This window comes from Oxyura jamaicensis, chromosome 1 (genome assembly GCF_011077185.1).
Source record: "Oxyura jamaicensis isolate SHBP4307 breed ruddy duck chromosome 1, BPBGC_Ojam_1.0, whole genome shotgun sequence".
NCBI classification, from domain to species: domain Eukaryota; kingdom Metazoa; phylum Chordata; class Aves; order Anseriformes; family Anatidae; genus Oxyura; species Oxyura jamaicensis.
Genome location: NC_048893.1, coordinates 43,605,452 through 43,624,882, shown reverse-complemented (window position 1 = coordinate 43,624,882; position 19,431 = coordinate 43,605,452). Strand labels below are relative to the sequence as shown.

The window sequence follows — 19,431 nt, the reverse complement described above, 5'->3', positions numbered from 1 at the left end:
TTTTTTTTTTTTTTTTTTTTTTTTTTTTTTTTTTTTTTTCTGCTGTACTGGAAAAAAAATCCTCTTTTTATTGGAGAGATTTCCTGCTTGCACAATGTTTCCAGGAAATCCATATAGTCCCGTGCCAATGTTTATTACTTGTAGAAGAAATAGAATAAGCAGATGAAGATTTTATAGAGGAATGTAAAGCCAAAATCTACATAAGGAGTTAGGCTATATTAATGATCTCTCCCCACAACCCCTAGGAGGGTTTATCAGCTAATCCTCCCTGTCTCCAGTGCAGTAGGGACAGATAATGGTAGGGATGTCTGGTCCTCAGGGATTTCTGTTATGCCATGAGTTTGCCTTGTCCTTGGGAGACTGAGGGAGGGTGGAAGATCCTTATCTCAAAGTGGTGGCAGACCTCTGTAGGTCTAATAGTTCTGGACCTCAAGAAATGGGGATTCTGTCCTGGAAAGGAGAGGAGGGCGGTGTCTCACGGGTGGGTGTCTCTGTGGGTGAGAGCCATCAGCAGCTCTGGAGGAGGTACAGAGAGGAGAGGACAGCTGTGACTGGAGGTGTCTTTGCATATCTTCAGGCAGACAACAACCGGAGAGATTTGGATGTGGACAGTGAAGACATCAATGCTGAGAAGATGAGTCGTTTCATTCGGATGAATGAGCTCCGCCTGGTGACGGAGTACAACCCTGTGGTAATTACCAGCTCCTCAGAGCCTTCACCCCAGCACTTAGCCTCCTCCTCGTGGGCCTCCTCTGGCCCAAGTGTTTATGCACATGGATGTATGCAAGGGTTGCCACAGTGGTGTAGGTGGGGTTGGGGAAGACACACAACTCTTTGCTGCTATTGAATAGAGCGAGTGGGAGCAGGTGCAGCACTGGGGCATTCAGGTGGGGTGGGGAGGTAAGGGACAGTTCCTCTGGCCTTCTAGTAAAGCTGGGGCGTTGGTGGGCAAAGAGCTGCATTTCTTACTGCTCCTGCTGCTTCCTCCCTTGGGCATTTGCCATGTCGTACCACGCCTGCAGACCCTGCCCATCTTCTGTGGCTGGGAAGCCTCAAGAAACATGGGAACCCAAATGACCTGCTTCTAGGAGGCAGGCTTTCCTTCATCACCCAACAAACAGGGCTCAACATAAACCTGGCTATTTGAAAGCATATTCAAAAGCTGGTTGGAAACTTCCCAAGCATTTTTTTTTTTCTCATCTCCCCCATACCTCACCCCATAATTTGTCAGTTCACCAAAAAAAAAAAAAAATCGGACATAGTATGCTTCCTTGCTGGCCATCTTCACTAACTCACCTACCTGACTGACAATCAGAAGGTCCCAGTGCTCCTTCTGTGTAGAGAGGGTGACTGAGGGTTTTGGCTCCCCTGAAGCACTAGCAGTTCACTGGGCTGGTTGCTGTGAAGCCCAGCTGGCTGCAAGGCTGAGACATTGCTGACGGGGTCTTTTGCAGACTTCTGAATAGCTACAGCAATGCTGACCATGCTCCATTTAATCAAAGGAGAATGGCGTGACCTGTTTCAAAGCTGTACCTTTTCAAATGGATGCCAAACATCAGCTAAGAGGGCTGGCACATTTCCTGGTTCAGGTTCAGCCTGCCAGGAGAGAGAGCATTTTGTTTTGGAAATGCAACATTTTCTTTCCAGAGTGAAATAATGCAGAAGTTTTGTTCTACTTTCTTTGAAAGAAAAAAAAATAAAAAAAGCTGTTTTTTTTTTTTTTGTTTACTTCATCTACATAAGGGATATGAAAAACATTTCAAAATGACAGAACATTTCCTAGTACAAAAAAGCTGTACTCTGCCCCACTGTCCTTACAGCTCTTCAAGATCACCCAAGTAACGACAGTGGGGATGTTCTTGTTATCCTCATAAATGGCCAGGCTTGTAGCCTCCACTCTGGTCTTTTTGCAATTCATCAGATCTTGGCTCTTTATTCATGCGTTTCTGATGATGCCTGGGGCTCTTGCTCCTTGGTGTCCCATTTAGCTCCCAGACTGTTTCTCTGACCCAGAGCCCCCGAGCTGTTCAGCCGTTCCCTCCAGCCTGGCTTGCAACACACATCCCGTTTCATTTTTTCCCCTGACAGTGTGGATCCCTAGCAAGGTGCTGCAATTAACAGTGCCTCCTGCTGTCCAAGGCTTGAAGCCCTTCCAGCCCTGCTAGCATAGCTTGTTTTTTCATAAATATTTATTCCCAGTGCATATGCTGTTTACATCCAAGTATGCTGCAGGTCAGCAAAGGCTTGGATCACAGGGATCAAACTGACTACTGCCAAGAGTTTTTCTCCCTGTCCTGGAGCCCTTACTGTTCGCTCACATACTTCAGTCATTTTTAGGCAATGCTTACCCTGTGTACCTCCCAGAAGAGTGCAATGTGATCCATTTGTGATGATGAGCTATGCAAATCTCTTGTAAAAGGTTGTGTGGACAGATGCACCTTTGTGAGGAGTTGCCAGAGGAGCTCCAGCTCCAGCTGTGCCCCCATTGGCCTTGTGGTTCTTGGTGCTGCCTGGCTTCACCCTCACCTTCAGCCCTGACCTCTTCCATGAGATCTTCTAACACTCTTTAACCTTGGTTTGCATCCACTTTACTCTCCCCTGCCCCACCTGCACACTGCAGAGAAATGAAGTGATACAAAATGCACAGTCAGCATCAGGCTAAGGGAAAGTCCTGGTCACCAGAAACTGGATGCTTTGTGGTGCACAGCCCTTGCAGACATGTACTCCCTGACCCTGTCCCTGTTACTCCTGGACCGTGTGGAAACTTTCTCCTCCTCCGGAGAAGTGCTGGCGGGGATCTCTACTGCCTGCGCCAGCATGGTTTTGGTGGCATGGGTGAGGCAGCAGGTCAGCAGCAGCCTGGCCCCGTTCTGTTTGGTTTGAGGGAGAGGCTGCAGGGGAAGGGGGATGAGGAGTGACTGGCTGAGTGCCTGGAGATGGTGCAAAGGCTTCCTGGGCAGTGCCAGCCCTGCCTCCTCACAGAGGGCCATTGTGTGCTGTCCCTGCCCAGGGCACCGCCAGAGGCAGGTCCTTCCCCTGGCAGGGCTGCAGAGGCAATTCTAACCCAAGCACTGCGGGCTGCCCAGCCCCTGGGGCTGCTGAAATGAGGCTTTGGACTCATCTTTGTTCAATGCACAGCACAACATATTGCACAGAGGGAATCAAGGGGACACACCAACCCTAGCACCCCAAATTATTCCAGCCTGCTTGTTCCCATTTCAGTCAGGTGCTGTGCCCCAGAAATTCAGGGCACTGTGTTTGGTGGCCTTACCTTTCTGATTTCTTCTTGTCCCTCTAGATGACAGCTTGCTGTACCCAGGCAGTCCCCCTGCCTAGTCACTGACTGGCCTGAGGCCAATGAGGAATGCTTGTGGCCTTAAGACTCTTGGCTTAGGAATAAGCAAAACTAAGAGGTTAAGTGCTTCCACAAAAACCCAGATTGGATCCCTCCTGCTGTAAAGGAGGTTGTCCTGCTTGTTGGGCTGATTTGCAAAGAAACCTCAGCTGAGGCATGAGGCTTGATGTCCCTCTGGCAGTGCATCCAATGCGCACTGAATGTTCTAAATCTCCTTGTCTGTGTGTCTTTCTCTCTCTGTCTGTGGTGGCCATGTTGTTGGCAGACAGCCGTAGGTGTGCTGCACAGTCCTCTCGAGATTCACCTCCTCCTGATCACAGACAAGAAGTCCCCAGAGCACCCTGAGCGAATGCACAGATACCGTGCGGCAGCAGAGCTCTTTGAGAGGAAGGTAAGTCCAAACAGAGAGGAAGGGGAGCCATGACAGAGAAAAATAGGACAGAGAGAGAAAAATAGGACCCATGGATGGGGTGGGCATCGTCTCCCAATTCCATGCATCGGGGGAGCAATGGCCAAGTGGGTGGAAAAGACAGTTATTTGGATCATTAAGTGGAGAGGTTGGATCTGTTCATCTTTTGTCAGTTTTGCCTCCATGTGGGAAAAATATCCTTTGTATTCTGCTCCCCCACTCTCTCAGTGGGACAGTGTGTACTTCCTTGCTTCTGGTCCAGTTTTTTCCTTTGCCCTGGGAGATGACGAACAGCTGCTGCACTTCAGCCCAGCAGTGGTCACATTCCACTGGTGTGAGAGGTGATCTTGTATATACAGCCTGAGAGATGCCAAGGAGCATTATATAAGTGACCAGACAGCAATTAATGTCGCAGAACTTCTTAACCGTTAGCCCTCTGGTTGGTTCCTGGAGAAAGAGCTATATTAAAGGAATCGTGGATGGGTTTTGTTGGATTTACCACAGCAAGGCTGTGGGATTGATGGGGTCTTTCAGAGAAATCTCCCCTGCTTCCCACCCCTGTGTGCTCAGAGCTCCCCAGGCAATTTATCTTTCCATGGATGATTCCTTGCCAGCAGCTGGATTACAGGGGAATTTGGGTCCAGGGGACAGAGAAAGGAGGATTGGGAAAAACAGGAAGGCATTTAACTTGCGGGAAAATAGCAAATGGGAAGGGGTAGAGGATCACAGCAGTGGAGAAGGCTGAACTGAGTGGCAGTGAAAGTGACCGTCCTGGGAGAAATGTGGAGCTGAAGAGAGTTGGGGTTTGATAACAAGTATATCTGCATGCATCTGTTTGCCGTACTGAAGGAGCAGATTAAAGATCAAGTATATCTTCATCTCCAAATGGGGGGGGGGGGAGGTGGGGGGTTGGGAGGGGGCACCTCAGAACCATGCACACTCAGAAGACTTGAGATTTTTTTTTATGGCAAGACCTTTTGACCTTGCCATCTCTACCACCCATTGTCAAGAGAGCAGGCAGAAACCATTCATGAAAGTTTAAAGGTATTTTGAAAAGTGTTTTGCTTTAACAAATACATGCTGATTAAAAAAAGACTCGTTTATCTGAAAAATTCCAGCTGTCACATGTGAGATAAGTGTTACAATGACACCATTATCCTTGCCCATATGCAGCACAACCAGATGCAGGTCTCCCCCAAACAGCTAACATTTCTAAGACAATACTCTTGAGCATCACCGTCCCTCGCTGATGCAGCTGCAGCCAGTTTTCCCTAATATGATGCCTAGATGTGAGTGAGTGGGAATAATTTTCCTAGAAATTTCTCATGAAGCATTGGATGAAAAGTTGTACTGAAGTCCAAATGATTTATGAATTACCAACAATCCAAATCTTCATTTTTTTTTTTTTTTAATTTTAATTTTAATTTTTTAACATTTGTGCAGGCAAGTTTCCCACTGAATCAGTCCAAAGGAAGTTTTCCAGAATAAAACATAGGGATTAAAGATGTGGGCATTTGACTAATTACCTGAACAATACTGAAGGGACACTGCAAGACACCTAGATGAAGGGACTGGGAATCTAGTATGTTCTTTTTTCCCAAAGGAGGGTCATTCTGCAAAATAATTTGTGATTTGGACTGCCTTCTTACAAAGCAGTAAAAAAGAGTAAGGATACCTCTAGGATACCTCTGTTCAGGTCACCTTGGTCTTAGATCTGGATCCTAAAGAGTAAGCAGAGCAATATGCAATATGCCCACTTAGGGTTGTCTCCATTTGCTTTTTTTTTTTTTTTTTTTTTTTTTTTTGTGGCTTGCAAATTGTCCTGTTAAGAAATGTAAGATTCTTGAATTTAAGTTTATTCAGAATTACAAGTGAAAAATTCACAGCCTTTGGGCTGGTGCTGAAAGGCTTGTTTGTGCTGCGGAGTTAGCTCTGTCAGTGGTTTGAGCGAGTATTGCTGTGCAGTGGAGAGGTGTTCAGGCCCACTCTAAGGGTGTACCACTGCATCCAGCAGTGTTCCACAGTGCTTGCAGAGTGCCAGAAGAGAGAGGGGAGACTGGATTTGTGTTACGCCTTCTCCTCAGTGACAGTGCAGAACACTGACGCAAGCTTCAGAGGGTTCTCAGGCAGGATTGGGGGGTACCCATCCTTTCACACATCTCTGCTGGGGTCTGAGGGAAGAGAAGCCCTTGTTGTTGTCATCACCAGATGTAGGAACCTGTTGCTTGAACTCACAGGGAGATGAAGAGAAAGTGCTGGTGAGTAGCTGACCCCAGAGAGTGAAATAAAAGATTATAAAGAGGTGATTTGCTTACCAGAAGGGCTATGGTCCCTTCATCTTTGGTTTATGATCTTTTCATTTTTGCCTGGGACAAATCTCAAGTTTTCATCTGGAGGACTCTTCTAGATTTGATAGTGGAGCCTGAGGGCTGTAAAATGCTGGAGAGGAAAATGCAAATGTTAGATGATGCTAAGTTACCAAGAGCTGACAAGAATCACAAGAAACATGGTGCTTCTTTAGCAGATCTTGAGAAACAATTGTGGGTGGGCAACAGTGAACAGACAGAACTCAGCACTGCAGCTGCAAGAGTGAACCCACCAGTGTCCTTGGAAGGATCCCACAGTGATCAAATATGTGCTCATTTGGAAAAATGCTGCCAAGAATCCAAGCCTTCTATTGGAAAGGAAATGTCAGGGTTAGCGCTAGTGAGCCAAACTAGCATGAGCATCTTCAGTTTTCTTTCCACAGTATTAGACTATAACATGACAATTACAGATGGTGTACCTCACAGGTGTTTGCAGTTTTTCAGTAAGATGATGCTGGAAATTACAAAAGCAGCTTCTGCTGCAACTGATATAACATGGCTTATAATGTCAAAAATATGTGGATAGTCATGTTCTCAAAGTCCCTTTTAACTTATATGGAGACCCATTTAGAAATGAGTTCTGAGAAACTGCTGAGAAACCTTCAGAAGGTCTTCTATGAGGAGGAAAGGATGGTGCCCTTTCTCTTGCTCTTGGACACTGTCATTCACACACTTCTTATTTTTCTTGCCAGACTCTGATGGCTCCAGAGCTGAGACAGATTATCTTTAGAGATGCCTCTTTTTAGCCATAAACAGGGAAACTCATAAAGATGGAATGTCTATGTCACTTGACAAATATCTGAAGTAAACTTGCTTTAATAGTTTTTTTTTTTTTTTTTTTTTAATTAATGACTGATGGTTTCTTTTTGTTTTGGTGTACTATGTAGACTACACAAGAAATTAGTCAAGTTTCAGATTTTTTTTTTTTTTTCCTTCGACAGTCTCCAAAAAACATGAAGGTCACAGCTCCATAAAGCTCAACGTCAAACAGTGTATATGAAGCTTGACCATCCTTCATGTTGGCCTTCTGTAGAGAGAAAACTAAGAAACATGAAATTGGTTTCTACCATTGCAGTACTATTTTCAATTAAATTGAGTTCCTTGGAGAATAACATCATTCCATATCTTAGTATTTACCAGGAACTTCATGTTCTAGAAGCACTGGGCTAGGAAGCAAGTTGTCAAGACACCAAGACAGCACCAGTGCAAAAAAATCTTTGAAAGAGTGTACTGCAGATGACAGTGCACAGATAATACTGCATTGTGTTCTGTGTTCTTGGAATATCATGTCTGGAGGGAAGAATTTGTTTTGAGAGTTCCTCATACATACACTAGAACCTTCACTATCTCCAGTAGCACGTCTCTGAACACAGACAAGAAGATAGGTACAGGATAAAACAAATTCATAGAACATTGCTTCAGGAGTAAAAAAATAGCTGTTGTAGAGGATAGTTTGAAATAGAAGACAAGTTTTCTATTTTGGATGAAACTACCTAATTTCTAGCAGTGATATGAGAGTTGGCATCGTAAATGGAATTTGTTTTGGTGAGCTATAGTTTTGGTAAGGAGTTCGAGCAAAGGCTTTAGACTGTATTCAGCACTGGTGGAGGAGGACAAGCATCCTTTCTTCCCTTCTAAAATATGTGAAATAAATTGCCTGTCATCATTTATTGTAGGGGTTGCCCTAGATCACTGCCTGAGACCAGACCAAGATTTGGCTATCAGGACTTAGGCAAAGTGAATCTTGTCTGAGGGTCAATATAATTTTCCATGGTTACTGCATTTATTCTTTATGATTAGAGTTAGCTGGGAATCATACAACAAAATAAATTCTGTATGAGAAAATGCCAGTTCTGCCAGGTGGAATCTATTGTGGACATGTCCCCATTCAGAAATCTGCTTGGTTTCTTGCTGCTGGGCATGGTGGTTTTACTGTGCTAGGCAGCTGAACACCACAGCTGCTCTCTCACTCCCCCTCCTCAGATAAGGAGGGGAAGAAGCAAAGGAAAGAACAACTCACAGATTGAGAAAAGGATAATTTAATTAAAGGGAAAAAATATTAAGGAAACATTATTATTAATTAAACAATTCAACTAAAGGGAAAAAAGGGAAAGGGAAAGAGGGAGGGGGAGGGAATAACTAAACAAAACAAGTAAAGGCTATGTGGAAGTGCAGAGGAAAGAAATTACTCTCTACTTCCCACAAATGAGCGATGCTTGACCACGTCCTTGAAGCAGGGTCTCAACGCACGTAGCCGGTGTTCAGGAGGAGGACAGACGTTTTTGCAACAAGACCCCACCCCTCCCCTCTTCTTCCTTTTTCCACCTTTTATTGCTGAGTGTGAATCATATGGTATGGAATATCCCTTTGGGTGGGTTAGGTCAGCTGCCCTGCTGATGTTTCTTTCTCACTTTTTGCCCACCCCCTAGGAGGGTCAGAGAGAGTCCTGATGCTGTGCCAGCACTGCTCAGCAGCAGACACAACACCGGTGTGATACCACTGCTGTTCTAGCTACAAGTGCAGAGCGCAGCACTGTATGGGCTGCTGCAGGGAAAGGTAACATCCCAGCCAGACCCAGTACACTGAGGAGACAAGACATCCAGTGCCCGTGGGCAGTGGTCAGTACAAGAGCACCCTAAAGGCTGCCTCACAGTTGTGACTTCGAGGCAGCACCAGCCTTGGCAGGAACCCTGGAGTGCATCCAGTGCAGGATGCACAGATTCATGAATCCTGCAGGAGGATTCATGCCACGTCATTGCACGTACAGGAATATATCATTCTTAAACATTTCATTGGCACTAAGGTGTCTTCTTTCGATTGACAGTGGGCAGATAAAACTGTTGTCTCCATTATTTCTGGAATATAATTTGCAAGAGGGGAAGGAACTTTTGTTGTACTTTGGCATTCTGCAAATGTGTGAGCCAAATGTGAGTCATTAGAGGGATCCAAGTCAAGAACTGTGAATGATATTATCTCATCTGTCCTAGCTGAGGGGCCTACTGTTCATGTGTTTTGTTTTCTTCTGCAAGGAAGAAAAAAAAAAATGTTTGGAATTCTAATGCTCCAAACTTTTTATCTTTTTATTCTTACTCTGTTCTTTGTGTTTATAGATAGCTTCTTAGTTTGGGTATTTTTAACAAAGGCTGGAAACTTGATAAAGGGAAAAATGTTGACTAACATTTGTATTACCATTTTAAAATGCTACTCATCTGTTTTAAAGCTGGAGGAACTTTTGCATAGAAAAAGTTAGCATTTAACAAACTAGGTATTCTAAAGGCTTTTTTTGATTGAATTCATGTTTAACATTTGATTAACAAAATGTTGTTGTCTAGTGAATCTTTCATAGAGAAAACCAAATGTTGGTGATTGAAATGATGAAAAATATGATACCATCCCCTGTACCATCCCTCTGAAAGTGCTTTCCTCCAACAGTAACCTCTGTTTCCAGTTTGCACGTTGGAAAGAGAGCCCTGCAGCAGAAGGCGTGTTCAAATTCTTTCTGCCCCAGCTGAAAGCTTGGAATTCAACTCTTAGATTGGATACTTAAATCTGGGATTTGTGATGCTTCTCTAGCTTGGTGTCCTGAAACAGGATGAATTTAGCACTCTGGGAGAAGTTCCCCACAACCTGTCTGCTCATTAGCTTATTGCTCTTGGGGCGCAGTTGACTTTTGGCATAGAAATTGCAAGTGGTAGATGTCTGTCATATCCAGTGAAACTATTATTCTCATTTCTTTATCACACTGATTAACTGCAGTTGAACCTTATACCAGCCTAAATATCCCCTCTTCCTATTGGCTGTTGCCTAGGAAAGTTTCCAGATATATCTGGTTGTTTTCTTTGCTGTTTTGCTTTTGTTTTTGCAGAAAAGATTTAATAAAGGATTGTAGATTTACCAAATTTATTTTTAGAGAAGAAAAAGTTTTGAACTAATTTGAATGTTTTTGATTGAAAAGAAAGGAAAACATGAGTCACAGCCTGGGAACTGGGCACATCATATTCACATTGCATTAATGTTCTTTCTTAAACTCCTCTTTTTTCTTGTATAAATTAATCATACCCATGTCCATAGGTACATTGTATATGCTAGGTCCAGTAGACTTCAAGGTTTAAAGGGAAGATCAAGTGATGCATGTTAGCTGGATGTTTGTTTCTTTGGCTTGGATGTTGCCTGACGAAGGATTCTATTTAATCAGATCATTGATTAAATTGTTTAATTGCTGTATTTATTTTATGAAATTTATACATAATGTTTGTGTTCAGTATTAAGAGACAATTTAACAAACATTTTTGAGGTAGCTGAACATTTTACAGAAAATCTTTAAGATTCCATAATTTAAAATTTTTACAAATTCCTAGTGTACCCTTTAAGACTTCAGTTGAAATTTACTCTTAAATAAATCATGGGGTAGGTCACCAATTGTGATAAATCGGTACTATTGAATTGGCCTGGCAGTATCCTAAGCCTTGTCTTGGTCTTGCTCTCCAAGACTATTTGGGAGCCCAGAAAAATGTAGGCTGTTCTCACCCTGGCTTACTGTTTGAGGGGCTTCTCTCCCCAGGTATGACAAGTCTCCACTGATATTGGCTCTGCGTACAGTGGTGTCATGCCAACAATTCCTGTTTCCCAAATGATTGCACCTTCATTTCTAGTCACTGCAGCTGACACAAATACACCCTTTGTATTTGGTACTCTCATATTCTTGTCCTTGCCGGCTTATGCTGCCCTGTACTTCACTCCCACATTCCTGCAATTTAGTTTGATTTTCCACACACCAAAATACCATTTTACCATGCCGCCCTGGGTCTTGCATGGATGTGAACATCTTGTCCTGAAAACATGCAGAGGCATCAGCTCCTTCTATATGTGCCTTAGAGATGAAAGACATCTTTTTTCTTCATCTATTAAGAGAACAGGAGACTGCCTTACTGACATACTGTGAATATATTTTTAAAGAAGAGAAAACAAGACATTTTGTTTGGTAGTGTACATACAGACTAGATAAAATACAGAAAAAATCACCGCAAGGAGCAGTTAGTGGCAGAAGAAAGTGTTATTCCAACAGAGTATGGTAGGTTTTCACTAACTCATTTTACAAATATCACTATTAATCTTTGTATGATTGTTGTTTGGGGATCTCTTTTCTCTCTCAGGCTCTGTTTTGCTCACATTTTATCTCTTATTTACATCACAGATTCTCTTTATCCTGGTAGACATTAATCTGAAAAGCAATGAACAAGTGATGGCATACTTCAAACTGAAGAAGTCCCAGCTGCCAGCTCTGGCTATATTCTACACACCAGATGAGGAGCACGATGTGTTGCCTCTGGATGAATTCTCCGTTGAGCGTGTGCAGGACTTCTGTAACACTTTCTTACAAAGAATACAAAAGGTAAGGGAGCACTCCTGTACAGTCAGTCTACTGGAAGCTGGGATCTTGTACGAAGATGGTGTTGCTCACAAGGCTCTTCAGGAGATGACTTCAGTTCCTTGACTTCCTTCCCAGCCCTGCCACCTCCTCTTTTTCATTTTCACTTGCGTTAGATCTAGAGCAGAGCAGATATGGATGTGTTTGCAGAGCCTCTTTATTCATTGACACCTGCCTTCTTAGTCTACAGCAAAAAGACTTCTCTGACCTCTGCAACTGTATGGAGGTCTCAGTGGCAGCATCTGTTTTCTGGGAGCAGCAGCTGGGGAGGTAGGGTGAAGGGTGCATTAGGACAATGAGAATGGTCATGGTGGCTGTCAGCAGTTAGGAGGGGATCAGGGAGACAGTGGCAGGGATAGGAAGGAAATTTATCAAGGCCACAGAACAGAGTATACAGATGTGCTCAGAACTACTGGAAGTTAGGGCTGGGAGAGGAACAATTAAATCTCTGTGAACACTCAGTGTTAGTGTTCTCTCTTTGTCAAATGTCATCTTCATATAACACATAGTCTTTGTAGGCTTTGTGCATCAGGAGACTCTGTTATGCAATTGAAATGGGATAGGCAGGGAAAAGGCATGGAGAACAGAGGGAAGCACTTACATTGGCTTGTTTCCTTTTATCACTATGCTGAGAAACTGAACCATGTCAAAACTGATTTCATGCCTTTGATATGTTTTAGAAAGAAGAGGAACAAGAGAAGAAGACCCTCAATGAGGAACTCTGATTCTTTCTAAGCCAACAGGATGACTGTGCCTAGAGCCATCTGTTCTTGGTGTATGAAGAGTTCACTGAGCCTCACAGATCAGGAATTCCTGGGATAATAGGATTAAGGGGCCAAGTCAGTCACGGATTCCCATCTCCATGCCATGCACATATATGCTGTCTGTCCTCTCTACGCATCTCTCTTCCCTTCTGATTTGCTCTTTTATCATTTCTCAGATTTACTCTGCTATTGCAATACCCGGTGTCCTTCCATACTGCCTCTGATGGAGCAAAGGGCAATATAGCAAAATTGCAATATCACAGATATAGTTTGTAGTTCCCAGAGAGACTGACAAATCTATTCCTCTCATGGTGCCTGACTTGTTCTCTTTGCTTTTGGTGCCATGCTGGGATCCACTGTCAGCCTCTCCTGACACTAGAAAGAGATTGGTTCCTTGATGTCACATGAACTTTTCAATTTATTTTTCTAAATAAAGCAGAAAGTCAGTAGCCTGATTTGTATGTAAATATGTGATTTCCCACTCCCCATTTCTGCCACTTAAGGACAAAGCGTATGTATTTTTGAATGAGTAAGCTCAAAAATCTCTCTCTGAACATAGCCAGGCTTGCAACGTCTGAGCAGATGGATTAGTTGCTAAGAGTCATTCCCTGTGGAACTGGACCGCTGACCAACAGATCCATGAGGATGAGAGAGTTCTGTGAGGTGCTGAGATAAAAAGAGCACTGTGTACAGCAGATCTGAGCTGGTGCAGGAAAAATTAGTGAGATGCACACTGAGGAATGGAAGCTTTTGTAGAATGGCAGTAGAAAGTTGCATTGCAAGATAGGAACTACCTCCACCCTGCATTAGAGGGAAAGGCTGTTGTCTGTAGTGATCTCAGGTGTTTGGGGTCCCAGTTCTGGTATAGGCGTATGAGCTATCTCTCTTCTGCTGTACAAAATGCATGCAATAGCCTTGCCTCATACTTGGCCCAGCATCCTTTGGCATAGAGCATGAATGCTCCTGTCAAACAGTGACTGCATTGTGTCTCAGGGCTTGAGAAACTTGGCTTGGGACAGGGAGGCATAGAGCAGAGAAACCTCAGTCCTTTCTCAGCCATCAGGCAAAGAACTGGGAATAGAAAAAGAGTTGCAGATGAGGCAAACACAGCTCCCCATCACAGAGGCAGAGGTCAGGAGCTGGAGGGAATGCAAAGTAACTGACAGCCACCATGGTGAAGGCCACAGATGGATGTAACTGCTTTAGTATCCTACGCTTCCTTCTCCTCCACTTACCTAAAGCAGGCCCAATGCTCTAACAGTCATTTGGGGAATCAGCATTGCTGCCCATTTCCAAGGGAGAGTGGATGACCAAAGCAATATTCAAGGTTGTTCCTTGTGTTGGCAAAGCTGAGAAACAGTGTGTATTTGTGCACAGTGAGCTCTTCCTTAAGGGGTAGGGAGGAGGGCAACATGGGATCTCAGAATCTCTGTGGTCAATGCAATAGCCAAAAGCTGTTTCCTAAATGAGGCAGTTTAGATGAGAACAGGGAAAGAGGGAGGGGAGGAGAGAGCGGCAAACCACCTCTGTCTGTTCAGTTTTCCCCTTGTCACAACTGAGTGCTCCCTAACCTCTGGTTTGCATGTGGCCTGGGAGAACCTTTGGTATCACTTTTGGACACAGATAGATAATAAAACCGAGGCTGTCGTGGGAGAAGTGAGTTTGGGGCATTACGTGCTGCATATTTATTTCTTTAGGCTGGTGAAAGCGGAGGTGCCTGCCATCAGCCCTTAAACTGTTTTAAACTCAGGTGCCCTCTGAGGTGCGTTGGAGTTTCCTGCACTACGTCTGAGGCTTAGCAGTCCATGCGTGGCCTGTGTGGTGCCAGGCAGGAGGAGCTGGGTGCAGTTGTCTTTGATCCTAGGGCTGAATGAGGGTGTTACCGCAGGGCCCGGCCCCTCCAAAGTGCTGAGGAGATGCAGGGTCTCATCCCAGGCCCCATCTGATGTTACAGGTTTGGGGATCAGAGATGGGTCACCTCACAGTGGCCCAGAGTCCAGGCAGAGCAAGCTCCTACCTGCCTTCCTGCATCCCTGTGCCAGTGGTGCGAGACATTTTTGAGCTCCTGCTTTTGAACCAGGCCAAGTCACAAAACATGCAGGTCCTGCGTCTTCTAGCAAGAGCTCTGCTTTCTTTCTCTCAAAGGTAAAATTGCTCCTTTTAATGGCTACAGTTTGTTCCTCCCTAGGAAGGGTTTTACTGCTTTCTCTGCAGCAAGGTACAGTGGGAAGGTCTTCTGCAGAAACATTTGTGAGGAGCCTTGGTATTGTAGATGTTTCTAGCGTCACGCACCTCTGTGGTCCAAACCAAACAGTATGTGAGTACTGGCCTGCTGCATGGGTGTCTGAGGTTCTTCTCTCGGCCCTGTATAGACACAACGACTGCAGGACTTGGGCACAGCAACGTGACTCTTCCTCACTGTAAGAGGGAAACAAAACAGGACGTGAAAGAAGCCCTGGTTCTGCAAACAAACCTGGGAGCCAAAGCAATGTCCCCAGTGACTCTGTTCACTGTGTACACAGATAAATATAGAGACAGCTTTTTGGGATCTTCATTGATGGGTGGTGTATGGGGGTGTTAATTCCCTCTGCAACATAACCAACAACCCTGGGAGCCACAAGGCAACCACAGGAAAAGCCACCTCCTCCTCCAGCTGCCCCAGGACTTGTACAGTGGTGGCAATGGAGCCAAGGGGTCTGCTTTCATCCCTGTGCTCTAAGGCTTCTGCAATGCAACCTTAGCACTGGGTTTAATCACTGTGATGATAAGTCCAAGGCAGGAAACAGAGGCTGAATCTTGTGGAGGGACAATCTCTTTTGTTTCATTTTGGGTTTTGTCACCAGTTGTGTTATCTCTGACCTGAGTATGTGGCTTGGACCAGATGTTTTGAGCTGGCTGGGGAGGCTGGGCTGGTTTTCAAGGGGAGGAAGAACTTAACGCAAACTGACAGCAGGACACTGTGGTGTGAGAGCCCCTGCTCTGCAGCAGCAACTGAACCCGAAGGACTTGTAAAATAGCTAAGCTGGCAGCTGAGCCTACCCAACAGCAAAGCTAGGATGAGGCAGCATGTGAGAGCTGCTGTCTTTACAGCAGGGAGCAGGGAATTGGGCTGTACTGTGGAAGATGCAATTCACATTCATCGTTGGTGAGAAAAGATTCAAACACCTCCAGAAGCAGAATATTACAAAGGCCTGCAGGTTCAGCAAGAGGACTAACTTTTTTTTTGTTTTTTTTTTTTTTTTTTTTTTTTTTTTTGTTTTTTGTTTTTTGTTTTTCCTGAACTCTTTTGTGTGACATAAAATAAGCAAATGCTCCTTAGAAGTGAGGGCAGGGTCCTATGAGTGCTCCCCACATATCCTCCCTGGGAGAAGCAAGCTACCACATCCTTGTAGCACTGTTCAGCTGTCTCAGGCACTTCTCTTTGGTGCCTGCAAGTGCCTTGAGGATGCAGATGTTTGTGTTACAGCCCTCTCCTTAGCATTTCCTGCTCATTGATGCTCAGTACACTCATTCCTCAGGAGACTGACTATGGGTCAGGGACGTCACAGGACAGCAAGAGACCTGAGAGGCAAGTTGGTGCTGAGATTTGCTACTCTTTTGTCCTGAGGTCCACAGGGCTCAGCTCTCTGTTGCTTTATTCCTCTTTTTTCCAGCAGTTAATAAGGTGCCATCTTCATGCAAATTGTACTGAATATCACCTTGGGCAAGGGTGTTTGGTGAGGAGGGGATTCAGTATCATATGCATGGTGTTTCAGCTGTTGGGGTCACCACCTCTGTTTACTCCTGCCCTTGAGAACAGAGTTTGTTTCCTCCCTTTTGTGTAGCTTAAAACAAAGCCTGAACATTGCTGGATGCAAGGGATTTAAACTCCTGAAGTATCCCCTGCCTGCTACAGGATGAACCTAGAATTTCAGTCCAAGTATCTCTGCACCTAAACTGTGGAAGCTGGACCAATAAAGCCAGGCAGCAATATTAGAAGCAAATCCTCTCTTACAGGTGGACAAACCGCAGGGCTTAGTCACTCCGCACTTCTGCACAAGACGGCTTCCCCTCAGCACCACTAACTGCAGCCCACGGGCTGGCAAAAAGGTGAGGGCAGTTGACACAGGAGGGGAAAATATCATCTGAAGGATGCAGCTGAGGAAGTGGTTTGCAAAAGCGTGAAAGAGCAGGGCAGAGAAGAGCCTGAGACTGGTTTTGGAGGAGGAGAGGACTTGTCCAGAGGGTTATGCCGTCAGGGGCAGGCAAGGGTCAGTGAGGGAAGGTGCTGGGTGGGTACCTCAGGGAGCTGATAATGATGGGGAGGAGAATATAGCAGTGTTTTTTCTGGGACTATGAATCAAGTTCTTCTTTGACCCGCTTTGGCTTAGTCACTAAGAAAACTTCAGAGGAATATTCTCAGTGGAAAAACCTGCAAAGCCTCAGATGCATATTGAAGAAGAAAGTACTTGTTCTCCCCTTTGAATTTCTCCCTTCATTGCTAATGTACCTAAAAATCCAGGCAGGTAGGTTATTCACCTGAGCTGCAAAGCATCACATTTCTCCAGATAAGAGGAAAATAACTGCCTCCCTTCTTACACCAAGCCTCTGGGTATGGCAGCTGTGCACTTGCCTTTTCTATCATGGCTGTAACCAGTGCTGCGTCCTCCTCCCCACACGCTCACCCAGGTTTCTCCCTGTCCCTCTGTTAAGAGTACTGTATGCCTTCTCTTCTCCCACCTCCCTCTCCTCCCAGTCTGGAGTCCAGATTTCATCATCTTGTTAGGGGCTTTGTGCAATTCAGTGCCCTCCAGGTCATGTGGTTTGTATAATGTCTGCACCACCAACATTACTTAATTCTTGCCCTTTATCTAGCAGCTGAGCAATTGGCTGTATTGCTCTTTGTACATTCTTGAGGTACAGGATTGAGACAGCATGTCACTACTTGCACAGGTAACAGAAGACATAGTTAGCATTGGTACAGTTCACTTCTGGTTCCTTGGTCTGTGGGGAGAAATGTGTCCCTTGGTTTGCTTATAAGAAATTAGGGGAGTAGGATGGGGTCTTGAAATTTTCCTTTTATTTATGTATTTATTTTTGTGTTTATATTAATGACTGGAATCAACAGAATAATCACCCCAAGAAAAACTCTTAATCTGTTTTCTTATCCATGAGTAATACAGAACTGTATGCCCAAAATATTACTTTTAATAATAATAGACACAGTATTCTCGGTATCTTAAAGCACTGTTGTGCTTTAAGGATTCCTTGGCATTTCGAATTTCAGTGTGGGTGTTGATCCTAGGCTATTTCATGACTTCCCATTGTAATCAAGATTTTATTTTCCTTGGCCAATTATTTTTGTTATTTGGCTAAGAAACAGAAGAGACAGTAATTTACCCCAGATTGTAGAGGAAACCTGTGGGCAGGGCTGGAAAGAGAACCCAGATCTCCTGGATCCAGAATCTTTTTTATTAAGAATATTTTACTAAAGATATTAACATATGTCTTATTTTATTAAGACATCCTAATATCAATATATTCAGATATTTCTAAAAATACCTTGACATATTAAGAAGATTAAAAAAGATCTATGCCAGGTCAGAGGAACACATGAATGAGGCACTGCTTGGTATATTTTAGTTTTGGCGAGACTTCCAACAAGACGGTAGCACTGCAGAAATGAAAGGACTGTTGCAGTGAAAGGTAAATGGATTCAGGGTATTTCTGATTCTGTACCTGAGACAGTGATGCTTATATCAAAGGATCAGCCATCTTTAGTTACTTTACCATTTCTGCTTGATTCTGGTATTTCAGTGGTCCGTCTTGGCAGAACTGGTTCTGTGATCTAGGACAAAATCTCCTTTCTTCTTTTAATAGTAAAGACAACAGTACTCAGGATGTTTGTAACTTGAAAAACTCCTTTATCAGCATTTAACATGATAGGGAGGGATTATTTCTGTGGTTATTTGTATGGAAATCAGGTGTTTTGTGTGTCTACTTGTCTTGTCCCCCCTTCCAAATGACCAACTGCCCTTGACAGCCCCTGACAGTGGTCTCTAAAGTGTTACTGGTACTACTGGTTTTGTGGCATGAAGTATCAAGCAGAGAAGGAAGGTCCAAAAAGTATCATCAGCTTTGTTATGCCCCGGGTGTGGTGGTTCTGACCCATTACATGCCTTCACATCCTTCCTGGGGCACTCAAGACAGCCCCTGCCTGAGACAAACTGCTCTGGAGCTGCTTCTTGCTTCTTGCCCAGTGCCTTGTGAGGTGCTGAAGTTCTCCAACTTACCTCTGTACCCCATTCTTGAAAATCCAGGCAGGAATGTTTACTTTCATTTGGGCTGGGGCTAGCCTGAATGTCTGTCCTTGTGCTGGGAATCCATCATGCACACAAACCCAAAGCCCCTGAAGTGGCTAGCTTCTATTTCTAGCCATGATGATCTGCCAAAGGCTTGGCGCTGGTTTGTTTATGTTTAATGTATTAAATCTGTCTCTGTGAATTTCTCTGTGACAGGCAGGCATGCCATGTTTGGGTGGTGTGTGTGTGAGCGGGCTCCGTTTCCAGACAAGCATTCCCCTCCTCCAGTACCCCCCCAGTCCCACCACCCACTTAGCACATTTCCTTGTGGTTGGGAAAAGCAGCAAACTTCCACCAACAGCAAAGAGGACAGGGCTGGAAGGAACGGCAACGTCATCTGCCCCCAGTGCTCGTAAGAGCAGAGCGGAGATGACAGAGTCCTGAGACGGGCCCCAGGGAACCAGGACTTCAGTCTGCTGCCTCATTCCTTATTTATGCAGCTGCTCTTGGCCTGGGGAAGGGGCTGGGGCTGCTGCCTTGGCGTGTACCACCTCTAGATGGTGTGCAGCCTCTAGGACTGCTAGAAATCGTATGTGTGGTTCTGTGTGATTTTTGTGCTTGTATCAAATCTTAAAATGCAGTCCTTTATCATGAATGGTGAGAAAAATGGGTGAATACTGTCCCACACTCTAAGAGACAGCCCTGTCTCCTACCCCAGGCTGTATGTCCCTTCCACCACAGACATGGCACTGCCACCTCCCACCTGCTCCAGGCCCTCTTAGGCCTCAGGAAAAAGCTTTGTTGGCCTTTCCCAACAAAATCAAAGCC

General features: G+C 44.7%; 1 protein-coding gene across 1 annotated transcript in view; it reads left to right on the top strand.

Annotated features, from left to right (window-relative positions):
* Window positions 1-12,870, top strand: part of ERP27 (endoplasmic reticulum protein 27) — an 18,547-nt gene extending 5,677 nt beyond the window's left edge. Inside the window, exons 4-7 of the mRNA XM_035340601.1 lie at window positions 578-691; window positions 3,621-3,746; window positions 11,325-11,522; window positions 12,239-12,870. Coding sequence (XP_035196492.1) covers window positions 578-691; window positions 3,621-3,746; window positions 11,325-11,522; window positions 12,239-12,283 — 483 coding nt within the window. The 3' untranslated portion in view covers window positions 12,284-12,870. The remainder of the gene's footprint in view (window positions 1-577; window positions 692-3,620; window positions 3,747-11,324; window positions 11,523-12,238) is intronic.
* The last annotated feature ends 6,561 nt before the right edge of the window (window positions 12,871-19,431 follow it).